This window comes from Lissotriton vulgaris, chromosome 9 (genome assembly GCF_964263255.1).
Source record: "Lissotriton vulgaris chromosome 9, aLisVul1.2, whole genome shotgun sequence".
NCBI lineage: Eukaryota > Metazoa > Chordata > Amphibia > Caudata > Salamandridae > Lissotriton > Lissotriton vulgaris.
In genome coordinates this window covers 677,885,462-677,910,762 of record NC_141697.1, presented here as the reverse complement: position 1 = coordinate 677,910,762, position 25,301 = coordinate 677,885,462, and the positions used below count along the sequence as shown (strand labels likewise).

General features: G+C 50.2%; 1 protein-coding gene across 3 annotated transcripts in view; it reads right to left on the bottom strand.

The window, feature by feature from the left end:
- Nucleotides 1-25,301, bottom strand: part of SYMPK (symplekin scaffold protein) — a 1,074,905-nt gene that overhangs the window by 544,980 nt on the left and 504,624 nt on the right. For all 3 annotated transcript variants that reach the window (XM_086938396.1, XM_086938395.1, XM_086938397.1), the window contains one exon: nt 18,882-19,117. In XM_086938396.1, the coding sequence (XP_086794522.1) occupies nt 18,882-19,117 (236 nt within the window). The remainder of the gene's footprint in view (nt 1-18,881; nt 19,118-25,301) is intronic.

Sequence of the window (25,301 nt, the reverse complement as noted above, 5' to 3'; positions counted from 1 at the left end):
TGCACCCCGCCCAGGAATGATGAGTCCATTGTAACTATGGTTTGTGAAACAGGGTCAATGAAAGACCGCCCCTGCAATATGATCTTGGTGTTTCACCAATGAGGAGGGTGATGACTGCGGCGACCATTCAACACTACATTGAACCAATGACCCTCTGTCTGAGACCACTGTAGCACTAAACATTCCTGCAGCAGACACATATGAAGCCTTGCATGAGGCACTATGGCTATGCAGGAGGATATCATGCCTAAAAGATGCATGACTGTCCTGCTGAGTTGTTGAAACATGGCAATTAGTACTTGAACAGACTGGAACCTTGCCGAATTGGGATAGGCTAAGCATACCTCTGTGTAGACAATAGCCCCTAGGTAAGGATAAATCTGTAGGGGTTGGAGGTGGGATTTAGTTGCGTTGATGGTAAACCCTAATCGATGAAGCAGATCTATTGTGACTTGCGTGTGGTTTTGGCATTGCTAGCAGGGGTCATCTTTGATGAGCTAATCGTCCAGAAATGGGAAAACATGAACACCCTGTCTGCAGAGATGGGCGGCGAATACTGCTGGGCATTTGGTGAATACCTGAGGTGCAGCTGTGACACCAAAAGGGGATTACTTTTGTTTAGGTTTGGAAAAAACAAGACATATAGTATTGACCTATCCAAAAAAGTATAGCCAGATAGAGTCAACACCATAAAAACACACAGTCCCAGCATACCTGTATTGTTAATCCTGTGTCTGACCCCCAAACCCACCTGGAGACCCCCTATCCCCTGCTACACAGGATATATAGGAACGTGTGAGCGACATCAGATGGTGCAACAGGCAGCGATTCGCTCCCCATTTTGGAGGAAACTATTTCACAAACCTGGATACCCTTAAGGTTTTGGACATTGTCAGCGGACTTACTCTAGCTTTCTGTAAGTGGTAAAAGGTTACCATGTTGTATAACATTTTGAGGCCCTGTAAAGAACAATGGCAGGAAGATTTTCCATGGCATAGATGGGGGAGGAGGGGGTCCCTTGGCAGGAGCCAGGGGGTGGAGGGGGAAGGGTAAGAATGAAATGCTTGTTTTATCTTAATGGTTTGCAAATAAGGAAGTTGGCCGTCAGGGGAAGAACAGAAATGGGGGTGGGGGGTGGGAGGGGGGCTCTGAACTACAGCTAGGGGTGGCAGTGACAAGAGTCCGCCCAGGGAGATCAAGGAGAAGGCTTGCTCCACCTGCACCCAGTCCTTAACCTCAGGGTCGTGGTTCCAGTCAAAGGACAGCCAGGGCTGGGATGCTTGCATGTATGCATTCATGTCAGAAAAACACAAACCCTCCTTGACTGTTGGATATAACAAGGACGATTATGCCACCCTCTGTGATTTGGGAGATCCTTGGGAATATGTCAGAGAAAAACTCTTTGCATTCCCCCATTTGGTCAGAAAAGAGATATTATAGTTGTCTGGGTAGAGTCTAGCATGCCTTGTATCCCCACATGTTGCCCATATCAGTCCTTCTATGTCTAGTCTGAGGAGGAAAACTGCCGCACCTCTAGATTTATGAGTGTAAGGGGAGTGAAACTGCATCTGGCACCAATATGAATGAAGGCGTTTGGTATCAATATTGAGAAGGTGAGTCTCCTGGGCAGCGCCATGTCCACCTCCTTCTGTGTAAGCCAGTTTATTGAGGCTCTATGTCTTATTGTGGGTTTAAGCCTTGTACGTTAAGTGAGACTGTGTAGGATGGTCATGTCAAGCTGTATGGGTGCCTCTGCCTATGTGGACGCTATTAGGGAAACGTGCCCCCCCACCCCACTGTGCTGACTGAGGCCATGCTATACTTGTGTGTCACAGGAATAAACAAACAAAACAACTGAAGAGCTTTAGCTGCTGCATACTTCCATACCTCACTCGAGGCCTGTATCTGAGAGGCAGTCTCTTTAATTAGGAACAGGGTAGAACATATTGACAATATCAGGTATTATCTGGAAAGTTAGGGACAGGCTCCTGGAATGAACAAGAGTGCACTGGCGGGGTTGTCCGTCTCCGACTTTGACAATCTTTGGTTTCTTTCTTCTCAGTAACGTTGTTTGACGGCTTTCTTCTTTGTCGAATGAGTAGTCTGGAAACCTAGAAGCTTCTCTTTCATGTAAAAATAATGAACACAAGTGAGTGTCCAGGGAGATGATCTTTTACTGCTGAAAGGTTGAATTCATTCTGAGTGCAATCGAGGAGGATTGGCTGATCATAAGGCAATTGAAGTATCCAAAGAGGGCCTGAACGTGGGCCCCAAGGTCTGCCTGGATACCGTGGCTGTGATGCCTTAGGTCTGTACATAGCTTCTTCTGGAGCAATTTTCAAGATCATGGAGCTTGTCGCGTAACATCGCCTGATCCTGCTCCAGTTTTTCTATGCCAAGGGGACATCGAAGTGCCCCAGGGCCCGGTATCTGACTGTGGGATGCGTAGGTCTCTAATAGTCCCAGCTGAATGCTGTCTTTGGCCGCTAATGTTTTCCATTATGAAAGGTGTGAATAACCAAGAAAAGTACTAATTAACCCCAATACTAACATGGGGCCCACCTGCACCATCAGGCCACCAGGCGCCTCCATCTGCCACAACTGGTTCCAAGGGCGGGACCACTGTTTCTGCAAGGCCCACTGGATGAACACTCTTGTGGGGGCTACCAACATGCAGATGGACCACTGTCATCTCAGGGCCTGCTTGCTTTATCATCGCTCAAGGGTTCAGGTCGAGGCCACTCGCCCCCTCGTGCTGGGACGCCGTCTCTCAGGTCTCCACCCGGATCTCTCCGCCCACTTGCAAGCGCAGCCTCATGTTCTCATATGCCCAGGGCCCTGATGGAGTCCTGGGCATCGATGCTGATCTCAACGAGGAGGCCTGCTGGCACCAAGGCTCCCCAGTCATTGCTCTGCAGCCCGCCACGGGTCACCAGGGAAATTGCTGCTGCTTCACCGGCAGCCATGCCTATGAGGGTCCCTCCGTCACCTGGTCTTGCCCACAAGGAATGAGCATAATGGGCCAATATGCATGCAGTGTTCCCTGACCACAATGCAAGGATAGCTGAAGAAAAAATCTTCTTGCTCCAACTTTCTAGCCTCTTGGATTCCCGGTCTGCGGAAGCGGATGGGAATGGGCCTTGTGAGGTAGATGCTCGGACCACTAAGCTCTTGGGGGTAGGGTGGTTGGTGAGTATTTCTTGGTTGCCGGGTGCAGGGCGATGGCGTAGGGCGACTATCATATTCATAGGAGCCCCTGTGGAGGGCTTGGAGCAGGTTCGCAGAAGGAAATCATACAAGGCTTCTTAGAAAGGCAGGGTTTTTTTCAAGGACTAGACATCCGACCGCAGGACCTCTATCAAGATGTTCAACTTGACTTCCACTGAAGGGAGCTGAAGGTCCAGGACCTCGTCTGCCCTTCTCACCACCATAGCATATGAAGCTCCCTAGGGGGAGAAAACAGGCCAGAATCTGGGGACGTATTCAGTCACTGGCTTCACCCAATTCCTCATACAAGTCCATTTCGTGCTCAGGCTGGTCTTGTAAAGGGTCCAGCGACCACTCACAATCTTCCTAGCCCCTCAAAACAAGCAGTGGCATAGCCAATAGGTCTCGCCTTTGGGACCTTATAAGTGTTTAGCCACAGCAATTGGCTCTGCCAATGTCTTAAAGCTATGTTGTAGAGCAGTGTGCACAACTGAACGACCCTATTAAAAAAATCATGCAAGCACAGCACAACGGTCAGCGCTTCTACCTGCCAGAAGTCTCTTAAAAGCCTACAAGTGTCATCGTGATCTCCCTCAGATTTTGTTGGTAAATTTACTTAAACCCACATATGTATCTAGAAAACACACTTTCACACTTTGGGCCATCTTGAAGCTAAAATAACAGATCTTTATTGTTACCCAACTCAAAGCATCGAAATTGGAAGGATGACCGGTTGAGTGAGACCTGTTGGGATTTGAACCTGTGACCATGAGGTCAAACACGCATCCCTAGAGGGGATGCATTAATCCACTAAGCCACCAAACCTAACGACCAGAAGATGATGTGATGGCACACATTAGTAGTGAAAGTAATGTGACCAGTTATCCATCTGTTTTTTTTCGGTTTGGTGTTCATAAAATCCAGAAGTTCTGTGGTGGAGTTGGTCATGCTTCTGTGCTCTCAGGTGAGTTGTCATCGGCAAAGCACTTAGCAAACACAAGGTTGCCTCCCAGTACATCAGCGCAGCTGCTTTTTATGACCTGGCGCCATCACTTAGGACCATTTGAAAAACAGCGAGTGTAGGCAAATTTCTGTGTTATGGAAGCATGTGTTACTTATGCCCTATGCAAGGGAAATGGTTTCCCCTACGAAGTGTTACTGAGATTTGAAATTTTGCTATTAAGCCGAAAAGTGGGGGGTGCTTCTGGAGGTAATGGCGGGTGCATGAAGAAATGCTGCGTCTGCAGGTCAGGTTAAGTGATCTCCACTTGAAAGAGCCCTGATGGATTGTGCTGGGCCTCCCAGCCCCACCCTTCCCCTCCCCTGCAGGCAGAGCATGGCGTGCACGTCCACTACCAGAGCCCACTGCTTGCGTGCTCCTGGGTAGCCGGCGTCTCAGCATGATAATGATATCGTCTCATGAAAAAACAATTTATACATTAAGAAATAAGTGGCTGAACTGTACCCCATCGCAAAATCCGATAACAATAACATATTTCGCAAGCACAAAACGTTCATTTAAGAAACGACTAGCTGAACTACACCTCACCGCCAAGACACAAGTCACAAGAAGCAGGAGGAAAGTGCACCCGAGATGCCGTGTGTCACCAACAATAAATATAATGGTGCTGAACTTCATAGCTCAGAGAGGCTCCAAGCGTGCTCGAAAGCGTGATACAAGAGTAACAAGCATTGGAAATGCAATGGTCTCGGCATCATTAAAGGTAGAGCTTTTGGCACTGCTTATGACATTTTTTTTTTAAATCATCAATAAATGGCATTGTCATTTACATTGCCAATAGCTTAATCGTAAAATAAATGGCATTGTCATTTACAATGCCAATAGCTACACCCTACACAGAGCCACCCTCACACAGACAGAGCCACCCACACATAGAGCCACCTACAAAACAAATAAATGGCATTGTCATTTACATTGCCAATAGCACATGAATAGGTTTCAAAATAACTTCTAAAAATTTATCAAGTGCAATGCATGGGATTCCTTTCATTTCATCACCTTTTTCTTTCATATAGATCATATATTGGAGCATGTATTAAACTGGAGGTATAACAAATTAAAAAGTGCAGGTATCATAGAGAAGGAAAGAGGAGTCGATCCGGTCCATCACCTTCCAACCTAAAAGTAATAGAGACTGTGGTTTGATTAGCACACTAATCAGATGCTGGTCTCACTGTAAGTGATTCAGTTAAACCTGGCAGTATCTGGCTGTGGCGCCACCCCTCGGCTGGACGTGGAATCACTGAAGCTACATACCAAAATTGGTCATGGATTCCAAAAAGCTGTTTAAAGTGTGGCAGACAATTGTTTGGCTGCTTTATAAGCAAAGAGGCAAAAACAACGCGGAATACATTTGAGATCTGAAGACTACAGATAACCATTCAAAACAATCCAATACATCTAAACTGTACATTAGGTGGTTTCTCTTTCAGAAACCAATAGGAAGGTTAAAACAGATATATCTGCGTTTAATGTGCGTAAGCAAAAACAGACCCAAAGAAAAAAAAGTTTTCAATCAACCACATCTGCATTAAATACATCCGATGGTAGTATACTTAATCCCCACATACTACTTCTGAGGCCTCTGTTGCAATGAAAACATAATCAGTCTTCCATCTCACATGATTTAACGGAACAGGTCTTCCAGGGTAATGCTATCCACTTCCCATCTTCTTGTCCCAGATTAACTATCTGAAGGACTTAATTTCACAAACACAATACTCGCAGGGGGGCCGGAGGAGGAGACTCGCGCGGGGGTTGAAAAATAAATTTAAAGAAAACTTACCTGACTGCCCGTGTCCACGCCAGAGCAGAGGAAGCGGCTCTTGTTTTCATCGTCAACCGAGGGGACGGAGATCGTATCTGGCATCTGCACGCTGGGGAGCAGCGGGGAGAGCACGGGAGCGGGCACCAGCACGGGTCCCCAGACTGGCTGCTAGAGATACAGCCTTGGCAATGTGTGGGCGGGGGAGTGCCGGATCCTCTGCACCGCTTGTGGGTGGAAAAGCGGCAAGAGCCGATAGCCTCTGAATCAGCACAGCGTGTGTGCAAGGAAGCGGCAGGAGCAATTTGCTTCTCCTTGCATCGCGTGTGAACGGTAAAGACAGCAGCTCGGCTCCGAGGTGCTGGGCGGAAGCCCCATCCGCCGTTTGTATCGGAGCATGTGCGCTGCATCACCGTACTCGGCGCCGGCTGGGCAACAATGGCGGCCACAAAGCTTTCCAAAATTTCGGATTCGGGGCCTGTTTTGCTGTGCTGAGTGACGGACGATGTCACGAGCTAAAGAACAGCAAAACTTACGCCCCTGAATCGGAAAGAGACGGGGCTTGTTTGGAGTGGCTCCCTTCTCTTCCAATAGCTGGCCTCCGTTTAGGAAGCCAGCCAATGGAAACAAACGGAGCTGAGTGGCGGGTCTAAACTGCCCTACTATACAACATAAGATCTCCGGACCAGAAGCTGCTTCGCAGCTTATAGGTCCCTCAACCTAAAAAGATATAACGAAAAAGCAGACATCGCATATAGTAAACTGGGACTATCACAGAAGCTTAGAGACAGTCGAAAAGGATTAACCTAGTGAATAAGCGTGCCAACGCGTGAATAAAATACTCAACAGTGTGGCACAGAGTAGTGGGCTGGTTTCGCTAAGACCAAGGGGCCTGTCGATTGAAAACGGCAACCTAGATTGTTGCGGTGGTCAGTAAGCCGGCTAAACATGTAAACAAAAGCGTTACACACAGCTTGAAAAGCCCGAAGGGTGTATCTTCAAGGACTCCAGCACATTAACAATGGCAAACTAAAACATGGCATTTTACACTGCCTTATGTTTACTGTGAAAGATGGTGCACAAAGCTTGTGTGCACGCGCGCTAGTGGTTGTAAAATCCGGTATTACTGTGCATGTGTGAGAGGGACCCAGAAAGACGAAAGCACAGGCCAATAGTCTGTGAGAAGAAAAAAATAAACATGCACGAGCATGTGGAAAGCCCAGAGCATTTCCAAGAAGTTGTTTTCCTAGAGCAGGGCATGCACGCTGCGCTAGGCCCAACCTATAACAAGCACTGGCGTTGCCAATAGGTCTCGCAGTAGGAAAGTTGGAGCTATTACAATTGCAAATAACAATGCCTTTTATTTTTGTTTTCATTTTAAAAACATAAAGGGCTTTGTCATTTACAAAACCAATAGCTCCAACTTTCCTACTGCGAGACCTATTGTGCACTGCACAGTGCGTGTGAGAGTGGCGTTGCGTGTGAGAGTGGCGTTGCGTGTGAGAGTGGCGTTGCGTGTGAGAGTGGCGTTGCGTGTGAGAGTGGCGTTGCGTGTGAGAGTGGCGTTGCGTGTGAGAGTGGCGTTGCGTGTGAGAGTGGCGTTGCGTGTGAGAGTGGCGTTGCGTGTGAGAGGCGTTGCGTGTGAGAGGCGTTGCGTGTGAGAGGCGTTGCGTGTGAGAGGCGTTGCGTGTGAGAGGCGTTGCGTGTGAGAGTGGCGTTGCGTGTGAGAGAGGCGTTGCTTGTGAGTGGCGTTGCGTGTGAGTGGCGTTGCGTGTGAGTGGCGTTGCGTGTGAGAGAGGCGTTGCGTGTGAGAGAGGCGTTGCGTGTGAGAGAGGCGTTGCGTGTGAGAGAGGCGTTGCGTGTGAGAGAGGCGTTGCGTGTGAGAGAGGCGTTGCGTGTGAGAGAGGCGTTGCGTGTGAGAGAGGCGTTGCGTGTGAGAGAGGCGTTGCGTGTGAGAGAGGCGTTGCGTGTGAGAGAGGCGTTGCGTGTGAGTGGCGTTGCGTGTGAGTGGCGTTGCGTGGGTGAGTGGCGTTGCGTGGGTGAGTGGCGTTGCGTGGGTGAGTGGCGTTGCGTGGGTGAGTGGCGTTGCGTGGGTGAGTGGCGTTGCGTGGGTGAGTGGCGTTGCGTGGGTGAGTGGCGTTGCGTGGGTGAGTGGCGTTGCGTGGGTGAGTGGCGTTGCGTGGGTGAGTGGCGTTGCGTGGGTGAGTGGCGTTGCGTGGGTGAGTGGCGTTGCGTGGGTGAGTGGCGTTGCGTGGGTGAGTGGCGTTGCGTGGGTGAGTGGCGTTGCGTGGGTGAGTGGCGTTGCGTGGGTGAGTGGCGTTGCGTGGGTGAGTGGCGTTGCGTGGGTGAGTGGCGTTGCGTGGGTGAGTGGCGTTGCGTGGGTGAGTGGCGTTGCGTGGGTGAGTGGCGTTGCGTGGGTGAGTGGCGTTGCGTGGGTGAGTGGCGTTGCGTGGGTGAGTGGCGTTGCGTGGGTGAGTGGCGTTGCGTGGGTGAGTGGCGTTGCGTGGGTGAGTGGCGTTGCGTGGGTGAGTGGCGTTGCGTGGGTGAGTGGCGTTGCGTGGGTGAGTGGCGTTGCGTGGGTGAGTTTTACCCATTGTACTTAATCACACTTTTCTGCGCCCTGAAACCTATTTGGGTGGAATATGCAACTTATTCATTATAAGAAAAAACGAAATGAATAAATAAATACACAAGGTGGGCATATTGTGTGGGGAGGCGGGAGGGGGCTGAAAGAATGGGGCGAGCCCTAAAAAACAAGCTGCTGGGAGAGGAAAAGGGAGTGGGAGGGAGGAGGAGGCAACAGGCAGACGGCCAGAATGCGAGTCACGGCCTGACTCGCAAGTGAAGTGAATAATTAGGGGTGGAGTAACCAGAGCATGTGTGGAAACAGATGTAATTAAGAGTGATAAGGGAGGAGGGGCGTGAAAGACGTGAGGGAAGCGAGTGAAGTGTGAAGCAGTGGGTGGGGAGGCAGGAGCAAATGGGAGCCTTTGAAGAGCAGAAGCTCAGGCAAGCTCGTGCACGCCTCGTGCACTTCCCAAAAACTGCTCCAAAATCCGCTTGAGTAACACTATATTTTCTCCCATTTATTTGCCGGTTTATGGGATGGAGGAAATAAATAACTGCCAAACAGAGAAGGTCGAGAAATGTTACCATCCGACAACATCTCTAAGATATCGGCACGCCTCATGCAAATTGAAGCGTCAATCACAAACACAGACTCTGGGGTTGTAACCGCAGCTACAAAAGGTGTCACCTTTAAGCTTTCTGTGAAATATTTTTTACAAGAGTCGTAAACACATAGGATTTAAATATTACGATAGCAGGGTATAAAGTAAAGGCAAAGATTTTTTATGCATTTTTTACTTTCTGGGGCAAAAATATCAGTTTGGCTGGTGAAAAACAAAACTGCTTTTCAAGGGTCTTTGGGTGTGAGGAGAAGGTGCTAGGTGAAAGGAGAGAATGAACTACCCCAAATGCGTGGTCAAATATTTTACTTTACCAACAAAAGTATGGATAGATTGGATTCATATCTTGCACGATTAGATGGCGTCTGCCTCCCAACTGCTCGCTTTCCAGCACCCTTTGAGGGCCAATCTGACCTCATGACTGTATATCGACAGTGCTAGTTCAGGTCAAGGTGTACGAATAGCATTATTTTGAATCAAGACTTCATTTAGTCTTTCAGAGAGAGCTGTTCATGTGTTCTGCTGCAATCACTCATTGATCATGAAGTTGGGGTGCACGTGCGTTCCATGTTCCTTATTTATTTATTTTATTTATATTCTTGTATAGCGCAAGAATCGACCCCTTACGAGGTATCTCCGCGCTTTGCTCGCAGGATGGAATGGCTGCTGTAAACCAGAGATTGAGGTTGTAGACTGATGTTTGGAATGTTTATTCTTCCTGGAATAAAACGGTTTTTAGTTTCTTCCTGAAAGAGGAATGATTAAGGGTTTGTCTTAGGCCAATTGGAAGATTATTCCAGAGCTTGGGCCCTACCAGAGAGAAGGCTCTGCCACCTTGTCTGGTTTTTTTGACAAGAGGGGTTTTAAGTAGCAGTTGGTTGCTTGACCGTAAGGCTCTGTCAGGTTTATAGAAGGGTAGCTTTTGGGACAGATAGCCTACACCTAGCATACACACAGTAGACGTGCGGCTCTCCTTTCGCCTTCATCCACTGAAGATCGTGCAACATTCAATTAATCCATTGCCGTTTTTAGTTGGCACAAATCCTTTGTTACGACTCACTGGCGACATTTTGTCCGCACCTTGATTGGAAGGAGTAAAGCACAACTAGATTTATTTTTACAGCCATTGCTGATATTAGGCTTAGGCCTTAAGGTTACTGATGGTCTTAAGGTTAATGCACATTTGTCTCAGGGATAGGGTTAGGCTTCAGCCCAAGGTAGACCGGGTAAGCGTTATGCACTGGTTCATTAAATGTGGGTGCGTTTTATTTTTATAAACATTTCGGTGCATCACTGTAGTCAAGCAGCAATAATAGTATTATTAGTGGTAGGCATTTTAGTTTGTGTGTTAAGACCTACATCCGCTTACTAGCTAGTCAGCCTTTTCACAGCATAGCTGTTTAAATTGTCACGATTACTTTGCAACAAAAAAAAAACGCTTTATGATCTGCCTGACAGGCAAGACAGTTACTGTATCAGATTAAAACATCCGTGTTATCTTGTAATTGGATGCGAGGCGCGATGTTTCAAGCAACGAAATGTAAAATCGTTGCACATTTGCTCTCACGCTGGAAACAAATCACCCCGGCTTCCGTTAACATGGTTATCTGACCCAGAAAGCTTGTGAACCAGAGCGCCGAGCTCAGTGAAAACTGAATGCCAACAATTACCTCTCAGCCCGCGGAGAGAGGGCTAGGAGCAGCCTTTACCCAAAGTACGCCAACCTCAGAGGGGAAGGAAATGCAAGAGTTCACTCAGCAGACGACAAGTAGAGTAAAGGAATGTACAGGAGCAAGAAATAAAATCGAGAGTCCATGAAAAGAGAACACGGAGATGCAATAGTTTGCGGGGAGAGAGAGGGGATGTACTGGTGTGGGAGGGGGAGGTGCTGGTGTGGGAGGAGTGCTGCTAGGGCAAGGCTGTGTTTGCGGGGAGAGAGAGGGGAGGTGCTGGTGTGGGAGGGGGAGGTGCTGGTGTGGGAGGAGTGCTGCTAGGGCAAGGCTGTGTTTGCGGGGAGAGAGAGGGGAGGTGCTGGTGTGGGAGGGGGGAGTTGCTGGTGTGGGAGGAGTGCTGCTAGGGGAGGAGAAGCCTAATGCCGGATGGGGGCGGGAGAGCCTGGGAATGCGAGAGGCTGGGCTTGCATGCGATGCGCGTGCTGAACAGATGTCCGTGAGGTGTGGGAGGAGTGCCTGATGCCGGATGGGGGCGGGAGAGCCTGGGAATGCGAGAGGCTGGGCTTGCATGCGATGCGCGTGCATGTACACGTGAACTGCAAGAAAACCGCGGGGCTGAAAGCCCTTGGTTTGACTTGTGTTTTGCCGACATGAATTCTCGCTCCGCTCGATGCGCTTGCGCGCATCGATAGGTCGCGAGACCTAAAAAGGCTGTGGGACTGACCTAAGAACCAATGGTGTTGGCGCCGGAATCAGAATTGATAGTCGCTGATCCAGCTCTGGGTCGTCAATGATAAAAATGGGAATGGTGGTGGCAGCGTGATGAGCCTCGGTGCGGAGGCCAGAGCCAGGGAACGTGTCAGGGGCACAATCGGCACCCATCTGGTTCCACCAAGGGATCCAGGGGGGGCATCGCTGCAGCCGCCGGCAGGAAACTCCATGGAGCCCCCTCTGAGTTTTCGGGCTTTAAGGCACGCCAGGAGGGTCAAGTCACCCAAATATGAGGCAATTGGTGTCATAGAATTAAGCTGGGCGGGCCACTCTGGCTCCTGGAAAGGCAGAGAAGCGCGGAGCCAACCCAGGTACAGATTCTGCAGAACGAGGCCTAGAGCGTCAAAACTCCATCTTGTCCGCCGTCGCACAGGGAGAAATGGAAGTGCGCTTTGACTTCTTGGGTTTCTTATGTCTCTTACCTGACAGACCCAACTTCAAGTGGGAGGAACAGGACTTAGTACTCCTAGAGCGGTGCCCGGACCTTCCTCTCCACTGGGAACGAGACCTCCGGGGCAAACGGTGTGGAGTCGAATACTGGGCCGCAAGCAGCTTTAGGAATCGCTCCCTCAAAGCCTATGGAGCTATGGGCCGGAAGTCGGAGCATGACTTATCGTGATCACACTCCAGGCTCCAGAGGCAATCAAAGTGTGCATATGTCATCAACATGGCACGATGGAAGATGCTGTGCAGTTTGAATCCAGAAGCTTTCATTTGACATTGAGGAAAAAGGAGTTGTTTCTGTCCTGTAACTCCAGTTCTGTAGTAGGGGTATCTCTGTTATAGTCATAATCTAGTGAATAGTCCCGCCCATGTGCGTGGACCCCGGAGCAATCAAAAATAATCTCTTAAGATGTCGAAAAATGCAGAACTGCACAGACACTGAAGAGAGAATTAAAGACCGATAATGCAGCCTATATCCACAGGCTACACTGTCCAGTACTTCAACTAGAAATTCCACCAAAAATACACAAACAGCAAAGTCTGTCCAGATTTCCCTTGCTTCAGCAGCAAAACCCTTCTGGAATGATAGAGAGGAAGACCTGGACAGACAAGCCCCATAGGCTGCCATTATGTGGCTCAAAACATACAGGATACTGTGCCTTTAAGAGAACTTTCCAGAACTTCACAGTATCCCAGAATGCACTGCAGGTCCCTTTTACTTTCAGTTCTTTTTGAAGGCGTAACACGCCAGACCTGTAGCATTCCTTACATGAATATATCTCTCTCTCCACCGGGGAGGAGGGCGGGCGCTTATGACTATAACAGAGATACCCCTACTACAGAACTGGAGTTACAGACACAGAAACGACTCCTTCTGTAGTAGGGGATCTCTGTGTATAGTCATAATCTAGTGAATAGAATGGCAAGCCCATCCCCACACCAAAGCGGCGGTGGATAAACGAGAAATAACACCACTATTGTGCGAAAAGATTTCGCAGCGAAGCCTGCCCAACCTGAGTGTCTGCCCTGGCATCAGTGTCCAGGCAGTAATGCTTAGCAAAGGTATGGACCGACTTCCAAGTGGCCGCCCTGCAGATTTCTGCAATTGGAAAATTACGGAGCAAAGCCGTCATGGCAGCTTTGCCCCTGGTGGAATGAGCCTTAGGTTTACCCCCTAAGGTCTTATTAGCCTTTTGTTAACACAGTTGTATGCAGGACACAATCCACCTAGAGATGGACTGTTTAGAGGTAGCAAGACCCGTCCTGACTGATCCATAATTGACAAACAATTGGTCTGACCTACGAATATCCTTGGTCTTATCCAGATAAAATTTTAACACCCTCCTAACATCCAGGGAATGTAACGACCTTTCCGCTGGAGATGAAGGATTCTGAAAAAACGTAGGCAAAGTTATAGTCTGGTTGACATGAAAATCAGAAATAACCTTGGGAAGAAATTTAGGGTGAGTATGCATAACAACCTTAGCAGCATGAAATACAGTGTAAGGTTCTTGGCAACACAACGCCTGAATTTCACTCACCCTGCAGGCGGATGTGATGGCCACGAGGAATGCCGCCTTCCAGGACAGGCGCTGCAACGAAGCCTTATGAATAGGTTCAAAAGGCTCCTTCATCAATCTGGACAGCACCACATTTAATTCCCATGAAGGCGAAGGAAGCCGGACAGGAGGGAACACTTTCTTCAAGCCTTCCAAAAAATCCTTGATCACAGGGATCTGGAAGAAGGAAGTCTGTGAAGGGCATTTCCTGTAGACAGTCAGCGCAGCAAGATGAACCTTAATGGAATGGACATTAAGGCCAGATCGCGCCAGATGCAAAAGATACAGAAGGATGACTTCTTCCTTGCAAGTCGTCGGGTCATAATTCTTGGACTTGCACCAGATGCAAAACCTCTTCCACTTGTAAGCATAGGAAGTCCGAGTGGAAGGTTGCTTAGCCTCCTTCAGTATGTCCATGCAATCTTCAGGTAGATTCAAATGGTCATATTGCACTATCTCAGGAGCCATGCCGCCAAACTCAAAGACGAGAGGTTGGGGTGCAACATCTGCCCCCCGAACTTCGTGAGAAGGTCCGGCCTGCACGGCAGCTGAATGTGAGGAAGGAGAGACCGGTGAAGCAGGTCCGTGAACCACCACTGCCTGGGCCATTCCGGGGCAATCAGGATCATCCGCGCCCTGGACTGGGACAGCTTGATGAGCACCGCCGTAATCAGGGGAATGGGTGGAAAAGCGTACAGAAAGCTGTTCGACCAGTTGATCCATAGCGCATTCCCCAGCGTCCCCTGCTGGTAGTACCTGGAGGTGAAGTCTCGGCATTTGCTGTTTTTGGTGGTGGCAAACAGATCTATATCTGGAGTCCCCCACCTTGCGAAGACTTCTCCTAGTACTTTGTCGTTTATGACCCATTCGTGGTTTTCCTGAATCAGTCAGCTCAGTGCGTCCGCCTGAACATTCTGCACACCTGGCAGATGGGTAGCCGTTATTGCCAGTCCTCTGACCAGAAGCCAGTGCCAGATCGCCTGCGCCTCTTGCGACAGAGTGCGTGATCTCGCGCCACCCTGCTTGTTGAAGTAATACATCGCGGTCGTATTGTCCGTCTGTACAAGCAGAGAGTTGGTCTCAAAGGACGGATGAATGGCCTTCAGTGCCAAGTGAACAGCTCTGAGTTCCAGGAAATTGATGTGGTACGTGGACTCCGACGGAGACCACGTCCCTTGAATCTGTAAGTCTCCGGAGTGCGCTCCCAATCCGTGTAGAGACGCATCCGTCACGATCGTCTGAGTGGGAATGTCCTTGTGGAAGGGTACCCCTCTGAGGAGATTCTCCGCTGAACACCACAACTTCAGAGACTGAAGAGCATGCAGAGACAGTCTTATCTTGTCGTCCCAAGACCCTTTCCTCCGATCCCACTGATCCTCCAAGCACTCCTGCAACGGTCTCATGTGCAGACGTGCATGTGGCGTTAGGAAGATGCAAGAGGCCATCAATCCCAGTAGAGAAGACACCGTCCTCACTGTTGTAGATGGAGTGGTCATAAGAGCCTGAGCCTTCTGAGGAGTGATAATCGCCGCTCCTCCGAAGGAGACACGCTTGCTGACAGCGTATTAATGGTGGCTCCCAAGTACTGAATGCACTGGACCGGAGTCGGGACAGACTTGGACATGTTGATCTGCAACCCCAGCTTGTTCAAGAGAACGCACTTCTTCTGGAAGTGTGCTTGAGCTTCCGAGAAGGAGGAGGCTTTGATCAACCAATCGTCCAGGTACGGGTAGACAAACACCTTGTTCTTCCTTAGGTGTGCTGCTACCACTGCCATGCACTTCGAGAATGTTCTGGGCGCAGAATTCAGTCCGAAAGGCAGTACTGTGTATTGATAATGATTGGCACCGACTTGGAATCGCAGGAACTTCCTGTGTTTGTGTGCAATGGGCATATGGAAGAATGCATCTTGTAGGTCTATAGCACAAAGCCAGTCTCCCTGTTGCAACTGAGGATAAATCTGATGCAACGACAGCATGCGAAACTTCTCTCTGCGAATCCACTTGTTTGCCGGCCCCAAATCCAGAATGGGCCTGAACTCCTACTTGTTCTTCTTGCGAACCAGGAAGAACCGAGAGTACAGACCTCTTCCTCTTTGAGACAGAGGTATGTCTTCTATCGCCCTTTTCCTTAACAGGATATCGGCCTCCGCCTGTAGCTCGCGCAGCTGATACTGCTGCTGTCCCGAAGACTGTCTCGCCCTCTGCCATGTGCACCGAACCGTCTCTGGAACGGGCGGTAGACCTTCTTTTCTTTTGGCTTCTCCAAGCCCACAGCAGTCAGGGTCTCGGCCTCCGCTTTCATGCAGGCCATCTCATCGTCGGCATGCTTGCCGAACAGGGTTTCCCCCGAGAAGGACAGATTGGCCACCCGCTGCTGGGCCTCCGGCTTGAGTGATGTGAGCCTGAGCCAAGCATGGCGCCGCTGGTTGATCCCATGACAATACCCATGGGCGGCCAACAGAGAGACATCCGCAGCTGCGCTGATGACCTGGTTCGAAACCAGCATCCCTTCCTTGAGGATCTCCTGGAAGTTCTCCCTCTTGTCTCTTGGCAGGAGTTCCGTGAACTGCTGAAGGGATTCCCACAGGGCACGGTCATACCACCCTAGCAGAGCCGCATCGCTTGAGGCCTTCATGGCCGTGGATGCCGTTCCGCAAGCCTTCCTACCGGCTGAGTCGATCCATCGGCTCTCCTTATCCGGCGTTACGGTTGAAGACGGGGAGGTAGAATGTAGCTTCCTGGCCGCCATCACTATAACAGAGTCCGGAACCGGGTCTGTCCGTAGAAAAGCCAGGTCAGAATCTGGGGCCCAGCACTTCTTTAGAAGTCGGGAGAGAGCGGCCTTCATCTTCTTGTGTTTACTTTGTTCGCCCTAAGTTGGCAGGGTATGCCCAGACGTAGGTCCCTTGCTCACTTTGCCACTGGATTCAAGCTAGCCTGGCTGATGGGGGTGTTATCGCGAAACCGGTCCCAGGATGCTTATTTCCGTTCCAGGGAAGACCTGGCTTTGCAGTTCAGGCTGGACTGTTACCATAAGGAACAGGGTCAAGACTGATTTGCATATGGCTGGGTTTGAACTGGGGTAGGAAAGTGAGCTAAAGAACAATGATGGATTCAATTAAGATCTGTGACTGGGGGCGAGTGTCTGAAAAGTTTCAGCGCTCCGTCCATCATCTCCTTGTGTTTGCTTAGACCCTGTGCCAGTTAGCAGCGCCAGGATCAAGGAAGGGGCCAGCCTTGAGTCTAGACTGAGCGGTACAGTTAGCATCTAGACAGATAACTCACCTGGAGGCCACTGAGGATGCTTGAGGTCTGAAGGTACGCTGGAGGGGTCTGGTGGAGCCCCAAAAATGGTGTCTACTGTTGGTTTCAGCTCTCAGAGCTGTTGTGGCATCGTCAGTGGTTCGGGGTGCATTGGGATCAGCATCAGAGTCAGTTTGGCCGGTTTCACTTTGTGGTCAGAGATGGCTTTTCAATTCATACTTTCGCATAACTCGCACAACGCCGTCGTATTTGGATCTGAGACACCCCAGACAGACGTCATGAGTGCCGGTCACAGACATTTGTCAGTAACAGCCTAAAAATTGTCTAAACCCTGTAGTCTTAGGCAGAGACACAGCTAAACTAAGTAAATTTGAGAGAAACATTGTGCCAAAATGACAGGATTCAAGAAACTGTGGATAAGCGTCAGAAGGTGCAGAAAGAAAGAAACTGACATCAGTGCACTAACTGGCCCATATATAGAGACCCTATGTCGTCCTGTGGCGGACTGGATCTGATGTGGAGCCGCATTACACCACATGCTGAAGAAAGAGGGAACTTCTTCAAAAGTTTCCGGATCCAGTTTGATGCCTGGGGAAATTCCCAAGATTGGGAATATGCGATTGGAGCATTCTATCAGAAGGATGATCTGGCAATGAAAAAACTAACTACTGAAGGGCCAAATGCTCAAGAGAAGACCTCACAAGAATCTATGACTTTCTGTATGCTGATGTAATGGACAGTGGGGAATTATCCACAAGCATCTGAACAAAAGGTTCCAAAATGAAGAGGGGGAAAGCCTCAGAAAAGGTGGTTTCAACACTAGTACACAGATGTGTGGCCAATGCTCTTATGTGAACTAAATACACTGTTCCATTCCTCCTCTGCCAAGAGAGGAGGCATCTGTAACAAGAGTGGCCTACAATTGCAGAGGACAGAGAGACCACCCACATGAGATAGGAGATGCAAATCCATCAATTCAGGTCTGGAAGGAGGGAATGGAAGATCTCCACGCGGGCTGAAAGACTCTCCTAATGCTAGACTTGATTTACCACTGAAGGGCTCTCTATTGCTTTCTGGTGTGCATCAACAAGATGCAAAAGGGCTTGACGATGAGGAACCAGGATCTGAATCAGAATCATAAACATCAGAATCATAACCTGAATACCCAAATTACTCTGAACAGAAGGGAAAAAAAGCTTTCATACAGTTCATATCCAACACCATCCTGATGAAGCTCAGTCTCTGAGAAGGGACAAAGATGAAATTCTGAAGATTGATGAAGAAAACTAGGCGGTAAAGGACAGTTAAGATGTATTGCAGAAGATCTATCACCAGTGTTGGGGGACCCTGCCTTCATCAGACAGTCTCAACCCAAATATGTTCTGACCTCAAGATAAATAACTTTGGGAAAAGTATCTTCGGGAGAAAAAGCCATTTCTAGGATTGCCCTAATCTACCAAAAGGAAAATAGCCAGGATGCCCAGACACTATCAACTGGTAGGTTGGTGATACGCGTTTGGTGATGTGTCACCCAACAACCTTGTTTAGCTCAATGGGAGAGGAGGGCTTGGTTCGGATACAAAAACAGCTGCATGGGGTGGGAGGAGTTAGCCCCCACCAGCCAAACAACAGTTATTAGCAAAGCAACTCTTTAGTCATGCAGTCACTAGCATAGTCAATTAAGCAGAATTAAGAGCCAATATAAAGTCCACAGTGTTTGGTAGGAGATATCCAATATTAACAATCGAACTCTGCCGTATACAAATCAATAATTGCACTCCGCAATAATCTAGCAGATGTGCTCACAGGAAAAAAAGTATGGTGGATAGGCAGTGTCAAAGATAAGTACACTGAAGCTCTGTGCCACCGTTTCACATAATGACTGCTTTGTATTATGTTCAGAGCATTTGTCTCAGTTGAAGTTTTACTTTTCATGTACTTTATTATAAGGTGTTGTTGTGCAATCTTTCATTCAAGTAACACCTACCCATCCTTCTGGTCAGGCTTCTGCTGCAGCCCTGAAAGCAGGCCGATAAGACACTGGTCATAGTCATTTGGGCTTCCTTCTGGGTACTTGTTGAGATATGCGTTGTACTCCTGGAAGAGCCAAGAGAAGGCCAAGTCTAATCGGTTCCGGATGTCTTCCAGAATAAACGACAGCACCTTTACCTTCAGTGTTGCTTCAAAGTGAGTCACTATCCGAGACAGAATCTTTACACGAGCCTGAATTAGGGATTTAGGGGAGAAAATGGAGGGTGGGAAACAAAAACAAATTGGTTTGTGGTTTGTGTCAGGGAAATTATCAGCTTTTTTACCCTCACCCTGAACACTAAAGGGGCAATCTACAACTTGGGGATTTGACACGCAAATTCAAGACAAGAAATTAAAAATGACGACAAAATCCCCACCAGTATTGACAAAGCCAGGAGCTTTGGCTTTTCAGAATGGTATGCTTGTATGCCATTTATAAGACCCAGTTACTTACCTTCGGTAACTCTTTTTCAGGTGGATACTCGAACTACATATTCCTCATCTTTAGAAGATGCCCCAGATTTCAGACAGAAAACTCCAACAGCACTACTCGTATGTGCCAGCATGTGGCATCATGGTACTCCATGCTGACTCCTTATAGCCCCTGAAGTGACAGTGGAGCTGCATGTAAATGCCAATGCTGAATGCTGTCAGTTTCCGATCTCATTCTGTTCCATCAGACGCAGAACAATTGTTGGTGACAGTGCGTTGACCTATAACTTGAGACATTTTAGATATTAAAAAAGACCTCTCGGCTGAACCGGTGGTGAAATGACAGCAAGTATTTTGTTGTTAGAGTATCCACCAGAAAGAGCATTATTGGAGGTAAGTAAATTGTTCTTTTGATGGGTACATTTAACTGTAGGTTTAGAATAGACACCACAGCAATACCTCTGAAAGATGAAGGGTCTGGGGAGTTGGGCCAAACCAAATGGTCCTGCAAAACTGAACAGGCAATATGATCTTCCCACACATCCGGACTGGCAAGGCAGTAATGTTTCATGATAGTATGCACAGACGTCGAAGTTGCAGCCCAGCAAATGTCTGAAAGAGATACTGATCTCGCCAAAACCATTGTAGCAGCTTTGGCTCTCATGGAATTGGCCTGCAGGACCTTAAGGGTCTGCTTCATAATTAGTGTGTATCGGATTTTGATGCATGGGACTATCTATCTTAACAACGTCCTTTTCTATGAAAGCCTTGCCTTTATTTGCACCTAAAAACCCAGTGTAGAGCTGATCGTCGTCCCAATGCTCTTTCGTGCAATCAATATATAAGTTTCACACCTTTTATGGATGATGGTAATAAAGACTCATCTTTTGAAGGATGAGATAGACCAAAGAATGCTAGCAAAGTGGCCATGCCTTAGTTAGTAGGGCCAACCTGTCAGTAAAGAAGGAATGTGGCTGAACTTTTCAACGTCAAGAATCTTACAGAGCGGGGGGCGTGGCTTAGCGGGCCGTAATGGCAGACGTAGCTTAGAGGAGCTCCGTCCCGCCCGTCACATATCCGCAGATTATCCTGCTTCCCCTTCTGATTCCGCTGCCCTAGAGGTCGGCGCAGTGCCCTGAACTACGTGGCTTTGCTCCGGTGACATTTGTGGAGCTCTGAGGCCCTGGGCGACGCGAGAACCGGAGGGATGCACAGAGGCCTGATCCGGGCGAGTGTGGCCGGAGGCCTCCCGCGGCAGGGCCTAGTATCCAGAGCACAGCCGGGATCTGGAGTTAGGCGCAATTCATCAAGGCGTGCCTGGACGGCGGACGACAGCTGCAGGTGATCAGGGGCAGGCCGGCCTTCAGAGGGGGTCTCCGGGGGTGCACAGTCAGCGTTTGGGCTTGCCAGAAATAGCCGGAGGACCGGAGACGGGCTGATATTGGCGTGGGCCCCCTGTGCTCCCAAGGCCTGGGGCCACGTCGGTGGAGCAGTTGGTGCCCACAGAGGACTCCCTGGGGCCCACCAAGTGGCGACATATTCTCTGTTCGGCCCAAGGTGCAGGGGCTATTGCGTGGTGAGGCCCAGTGACGGGTGGCGTCATTGAGGGACAGGCGACCTCAGAGCACCGAGCAACAGAGTGACCGGGAGAATATATTAGACGCAAAGATTGGGGCGGTGGGGGCTGATGTTACCCTCTTGCGCCAAGACTTACGGAATGCTGTGACTCGCATAACCGAAGCCGAATCCAGACTTTCGGAGGTGGAGGACGGCATGGCGACCTTAAAGAAAAAAGTGGCCAGTATGGAGGGAATTCAAAAGGGCCTAGTGCTCCAAGCCGAAGATGCAGAAGGGCGGGCTCGGCGCAACAACTTGCGCTTTGTTGGCTTTCCAGAAGGCTGCGAGAAGGACAACATGGAGGCCTTCCTGACACGGTGGTTGGAGGGGTGGATGCCGGCGGACTCCCTCTCCCGCTGCTTCATAGTTGAGCGGGCACATAGAGCGCTCCTCCAGAAGCCACCGGTTGGTGCCCGCCCAAGACCAGTGATAGCGTGGCTACTCAATTATCATGACCGGGACACTATCCTGCGGCAAGCACGGGTGAAAGAGCCCCTTATGTGTGACAATCAGAAGATCCTAATATTTCCGGACTATACTAAGCAAGTACAACAGCAACGGCAATCCTTCACAGCAGCCAAGACGCGACTGCGGGACCTGAAGATTCAATACGCCTTGCTCTTTCCGGCCCGCCTACGGGTGGTGTATCGGTCTCGCACCCTCTTCTTCAACACACCGGAGGAGGTGTTTAACTGGACCAACTAAACTGTTGGAGTCCGAGCACACACTCCCCCTGGCTATGACTCAGATTCATCCTAGACGACGGCGTCACGGCAGCCTTCCCGGAGATCCCGAAGTGCGAGCAACTGGAGGTCTCGGCCCTAATGGGACAGGACGAAGGGCCAGATGTACCAGACACCCGGAAGCCTGATCCCTGAAAATACCAAGGACGACTTTAAGATACTTTCTACAGTTAATTCTCTATGGCGGGCAAGTGCCACTTCATAGCTCCTACTGGAGAGGACGGACAGATTGGGGACTAACCACATCCGATGCTGTACTGTTACAATCAACTGAGATGAGATGAGGTTGGGTATGGGGGGGTGGGGGGATGCACTAGCGGGCAGACACGTCCCCAGAGTTTAGAGAAGTTTATTGCCCCTAATGGGTAAGTTGGGGGTTGAGTGAGTTGTTCATGGGGATCCAGTGGAGTGGGTGGCTTCCGGCCTCCCGTTGGGGGTCGGAGCGCGCCTTCACCGCGACAGATACTTCACTGTTGCTGAGGTATGGGAGGGGGGAAGTTGAAGAGTTGTTGGGCTGGGGTTGGTGAGGGGTAGAGGGTTGGGGGGAGGCAAGAGTCCAGGGGGGGGGGCGGGGGGGGGGGGGGGCAAGAGTCCAGGGGGGGGGGGGCAGTCCTTTACAGCACGATGTTGCATCGGGTTCTATTGCGAGCAGGTGTGCAGTTCAATCCTCGATACCCGGGCAATTGGAGTTACAGCCGATAGATGGCAGTTAGAGGTCCCGATCCTGAGGCCCCCAGGGAGTCGCTGCGAATAGTAAGCTGGAATGTAAGGGGCATGCTGGATAAAATAAAGAGGGGTGCTGTGCTGCAATAAGGGAAAAAAGAGAAGGCAGATATCTTACTATTGCAGGAGACACACCTCCCGGGGTCTAAAGTCCTTAGTTTGCAGCGTTATGGCTACCAACAGGTGTATCATGCTGGTTTCGTTAGAGGCTCCAGGGGAGTGGCGGTTCTGATTCACCGCAGGGTGTCTTACGTCCACTCGACACAATGGGCAGATGCCCAGGGCAGGTACATATTTGTCAAAGGTGTGATTGGAGGGGAGCCAGGGGTTTTCAGCAGTGTGTATGCTCCACCCCCGCTGCAGTGGTCGCTGGTTGAGAAACTGTTCACCGTCTGGGCAAAGATCCCAGACACGATGGCTGTCATTGGGGGTGACTGGAATGATGTTATGAATAGTCAGATGGATCGCTACAGACCCGGTGGTGGGTAGACGGTGGGCGCCCCTACCAAGTTGAGTGACATGGTGAGAGGAATGGGCTGGATGGATGCATGGCACTATCAACATACACATAGCCGGGAATACACGTATGTTTCCGGGGTACATAATTCCTTCCCAAGACTAGATTACCTGTTTGTCCCCTGTGCTCGGATTGGGAGGGTGGACTCGACGGCTATTACTATTAATATCCTCCTGGACAAGAGGCGACTGCCGTTCCGATGGCGCCTCCCCACTTGGCACCTGCAACAGGATGATTACCAGTCCCACATGAGGGAGGCCATCGCCCACTATTGGGAGGATTAAGAGGGATCGGGGACAGATGACGTGACCCTTTGGGAGGCCCTGAAGCCCACACTACGGGGAGTGGATATAGCCTGGTGTGCGTCAGCCTGCAGGACGTGTAGGGAGGGCCTAGAGAAAGCGGCAGATCGGGTCCGCGAATTAGAAGAGCGGTGCACGACGACTGGGAATGACGAAGACGTGAGACGTCTGCTACAGGCGCAGCAGGACTCTACGTCCCTACACCTTGAGGCGTCACGCCAGGTGTGGCTTGCTACGCAGAGCAGAATTTATCAATGGGGAGATAAGTCCAACACGATGCTGTATAGACTCTGCCAAGGCACCTTCCAGGCACAGACACTGCCGGCTCTTAGAAACGAGGCCGGAGATCCTTTGTTAGCTCCCGGGGCGATTGCTAACAGCTTTGCGCGATACTACGCGGCACAGTATGCCCATAGGGAATCTCTCCCAGCAGCTGCTATCGATAAATTTCTTGCAGACCTCCCGCCACGGGCAATATCGGAGGAGGAGCGAGATCGCCTCGAGCTTCCATTGTCAGCAGAAGAATTAGGAAAGGCCCTTGGGGAATTGAATGCAGGGAAGGCCCCCGGACCCAATGGGTTCCCTTGCGAGTTCTTTAGGAAATACCATCTCCAGCTGAGGGCGCATTACAAGAAGGCCCTGGATGCAGCCAGGGAGTGTGGCCGCTTACCGGCGGATTGGAGGCATGCCGAAATAGTGGTCTTTTGTAAACCAGGGAGGGCCCCCGAACGCCACAAATCATATAGACCCATATCGCGGCTCAACGTTGAGGCGAAGATATTGGCTAAGGTCCTTGCCAATCGCCTCCTTCCATACATCACTAAACTGGTCCATCCAGACCAAGCTGGCTTTATGCCGCATAGAGCGACGAGGCACAACATCAGGCGGGCTCAGGTGGCAATGGAGATGATGCGGGCCACAGGAGCCCAGGCGGCACTCCTACTGGCTGACATTGATAGAGCCTTTGATTCGTTGAGTTGGGTATACCTACAAGCACTCCTGCCTCGTCTAAATCTTGGACCCCAGTTTTTATCGTACATACGGCTGCTATACACTGACCTTACGGCCTCAGTGAGAGTGGCTGGGGCCGTGTCTGGCGCCTTTCCAATCGGACGGGGTACCCAACAGGGGTGTCCCCTCTCGCCGTCCGTACCTGTTCGCCCTTGCCATGGAGCCCTTGGCAGCCTGGGTGCGCATTGACGCGCAGATGAAGGGCTTTGAGTGGGAGGCCGGGCCATCGGACAGGATAGCGCTCTACGCCGATGACGTGCTTTTCTTCCTCACAGACCTCAATATGTCAGGACCGAGGGTCCTGGAAATTATGCGGGTGTTTGGGGAGGTATCGGGGCTCAATCTGAATGTGCGGAAGTCCACACTGTGGACACTGGGGGGCAAAGCGGAGATGGGTGCCTGGGCGTCGGCCTTGCAGGGGGCGACCGGGGGCATTAAATACCTTGGGGTGTTCCTGACGGATATACCGGGAATCTCGTGGGAGCGAAACGTTATTCCTGTATGGGACCGGTTTTGGTCGGACATGAAAACGTGGTCCTGTATGCCCCTGAATCTCTGGCCGCTCGCCCATTTTCAAGATGGTGGCCCTCCCGCGCTTACTCTATCAATTACAGAATTACCCATACCCTATATCACCACAGTGGTTTCGTCAGGTCAACTCGGCACTAGGCCAGTACCTCTGGACCGGGGGTGCAGTGAGAGTGGCGCTCCGTACTTGTTTCCTATCCACATATTGCGGCAGCTTGGCATCTTCGGATGTCCTGTCCTATTATCAGGCGTCCCATTTGTTGGTATTGAATGAGTGGTGGTATGGGGACCGGGGAGAACCAGCCTATGCTCTGGAGAGACATCTGATGGAGCTAGACACGCTACACACCTTATTGTACTCGGCTGGGAAAAGGAAGAGGCTCCCGGTGGTCACACAGGTGGTCTTCAATATCTGGCGACGGGCACTTCACAGTATGGGATGGTGGAACAAACTAACCGAGGAGACTCCGCTGTGGCAGAAAGGTCGTTTGCCGGCTCTGGCG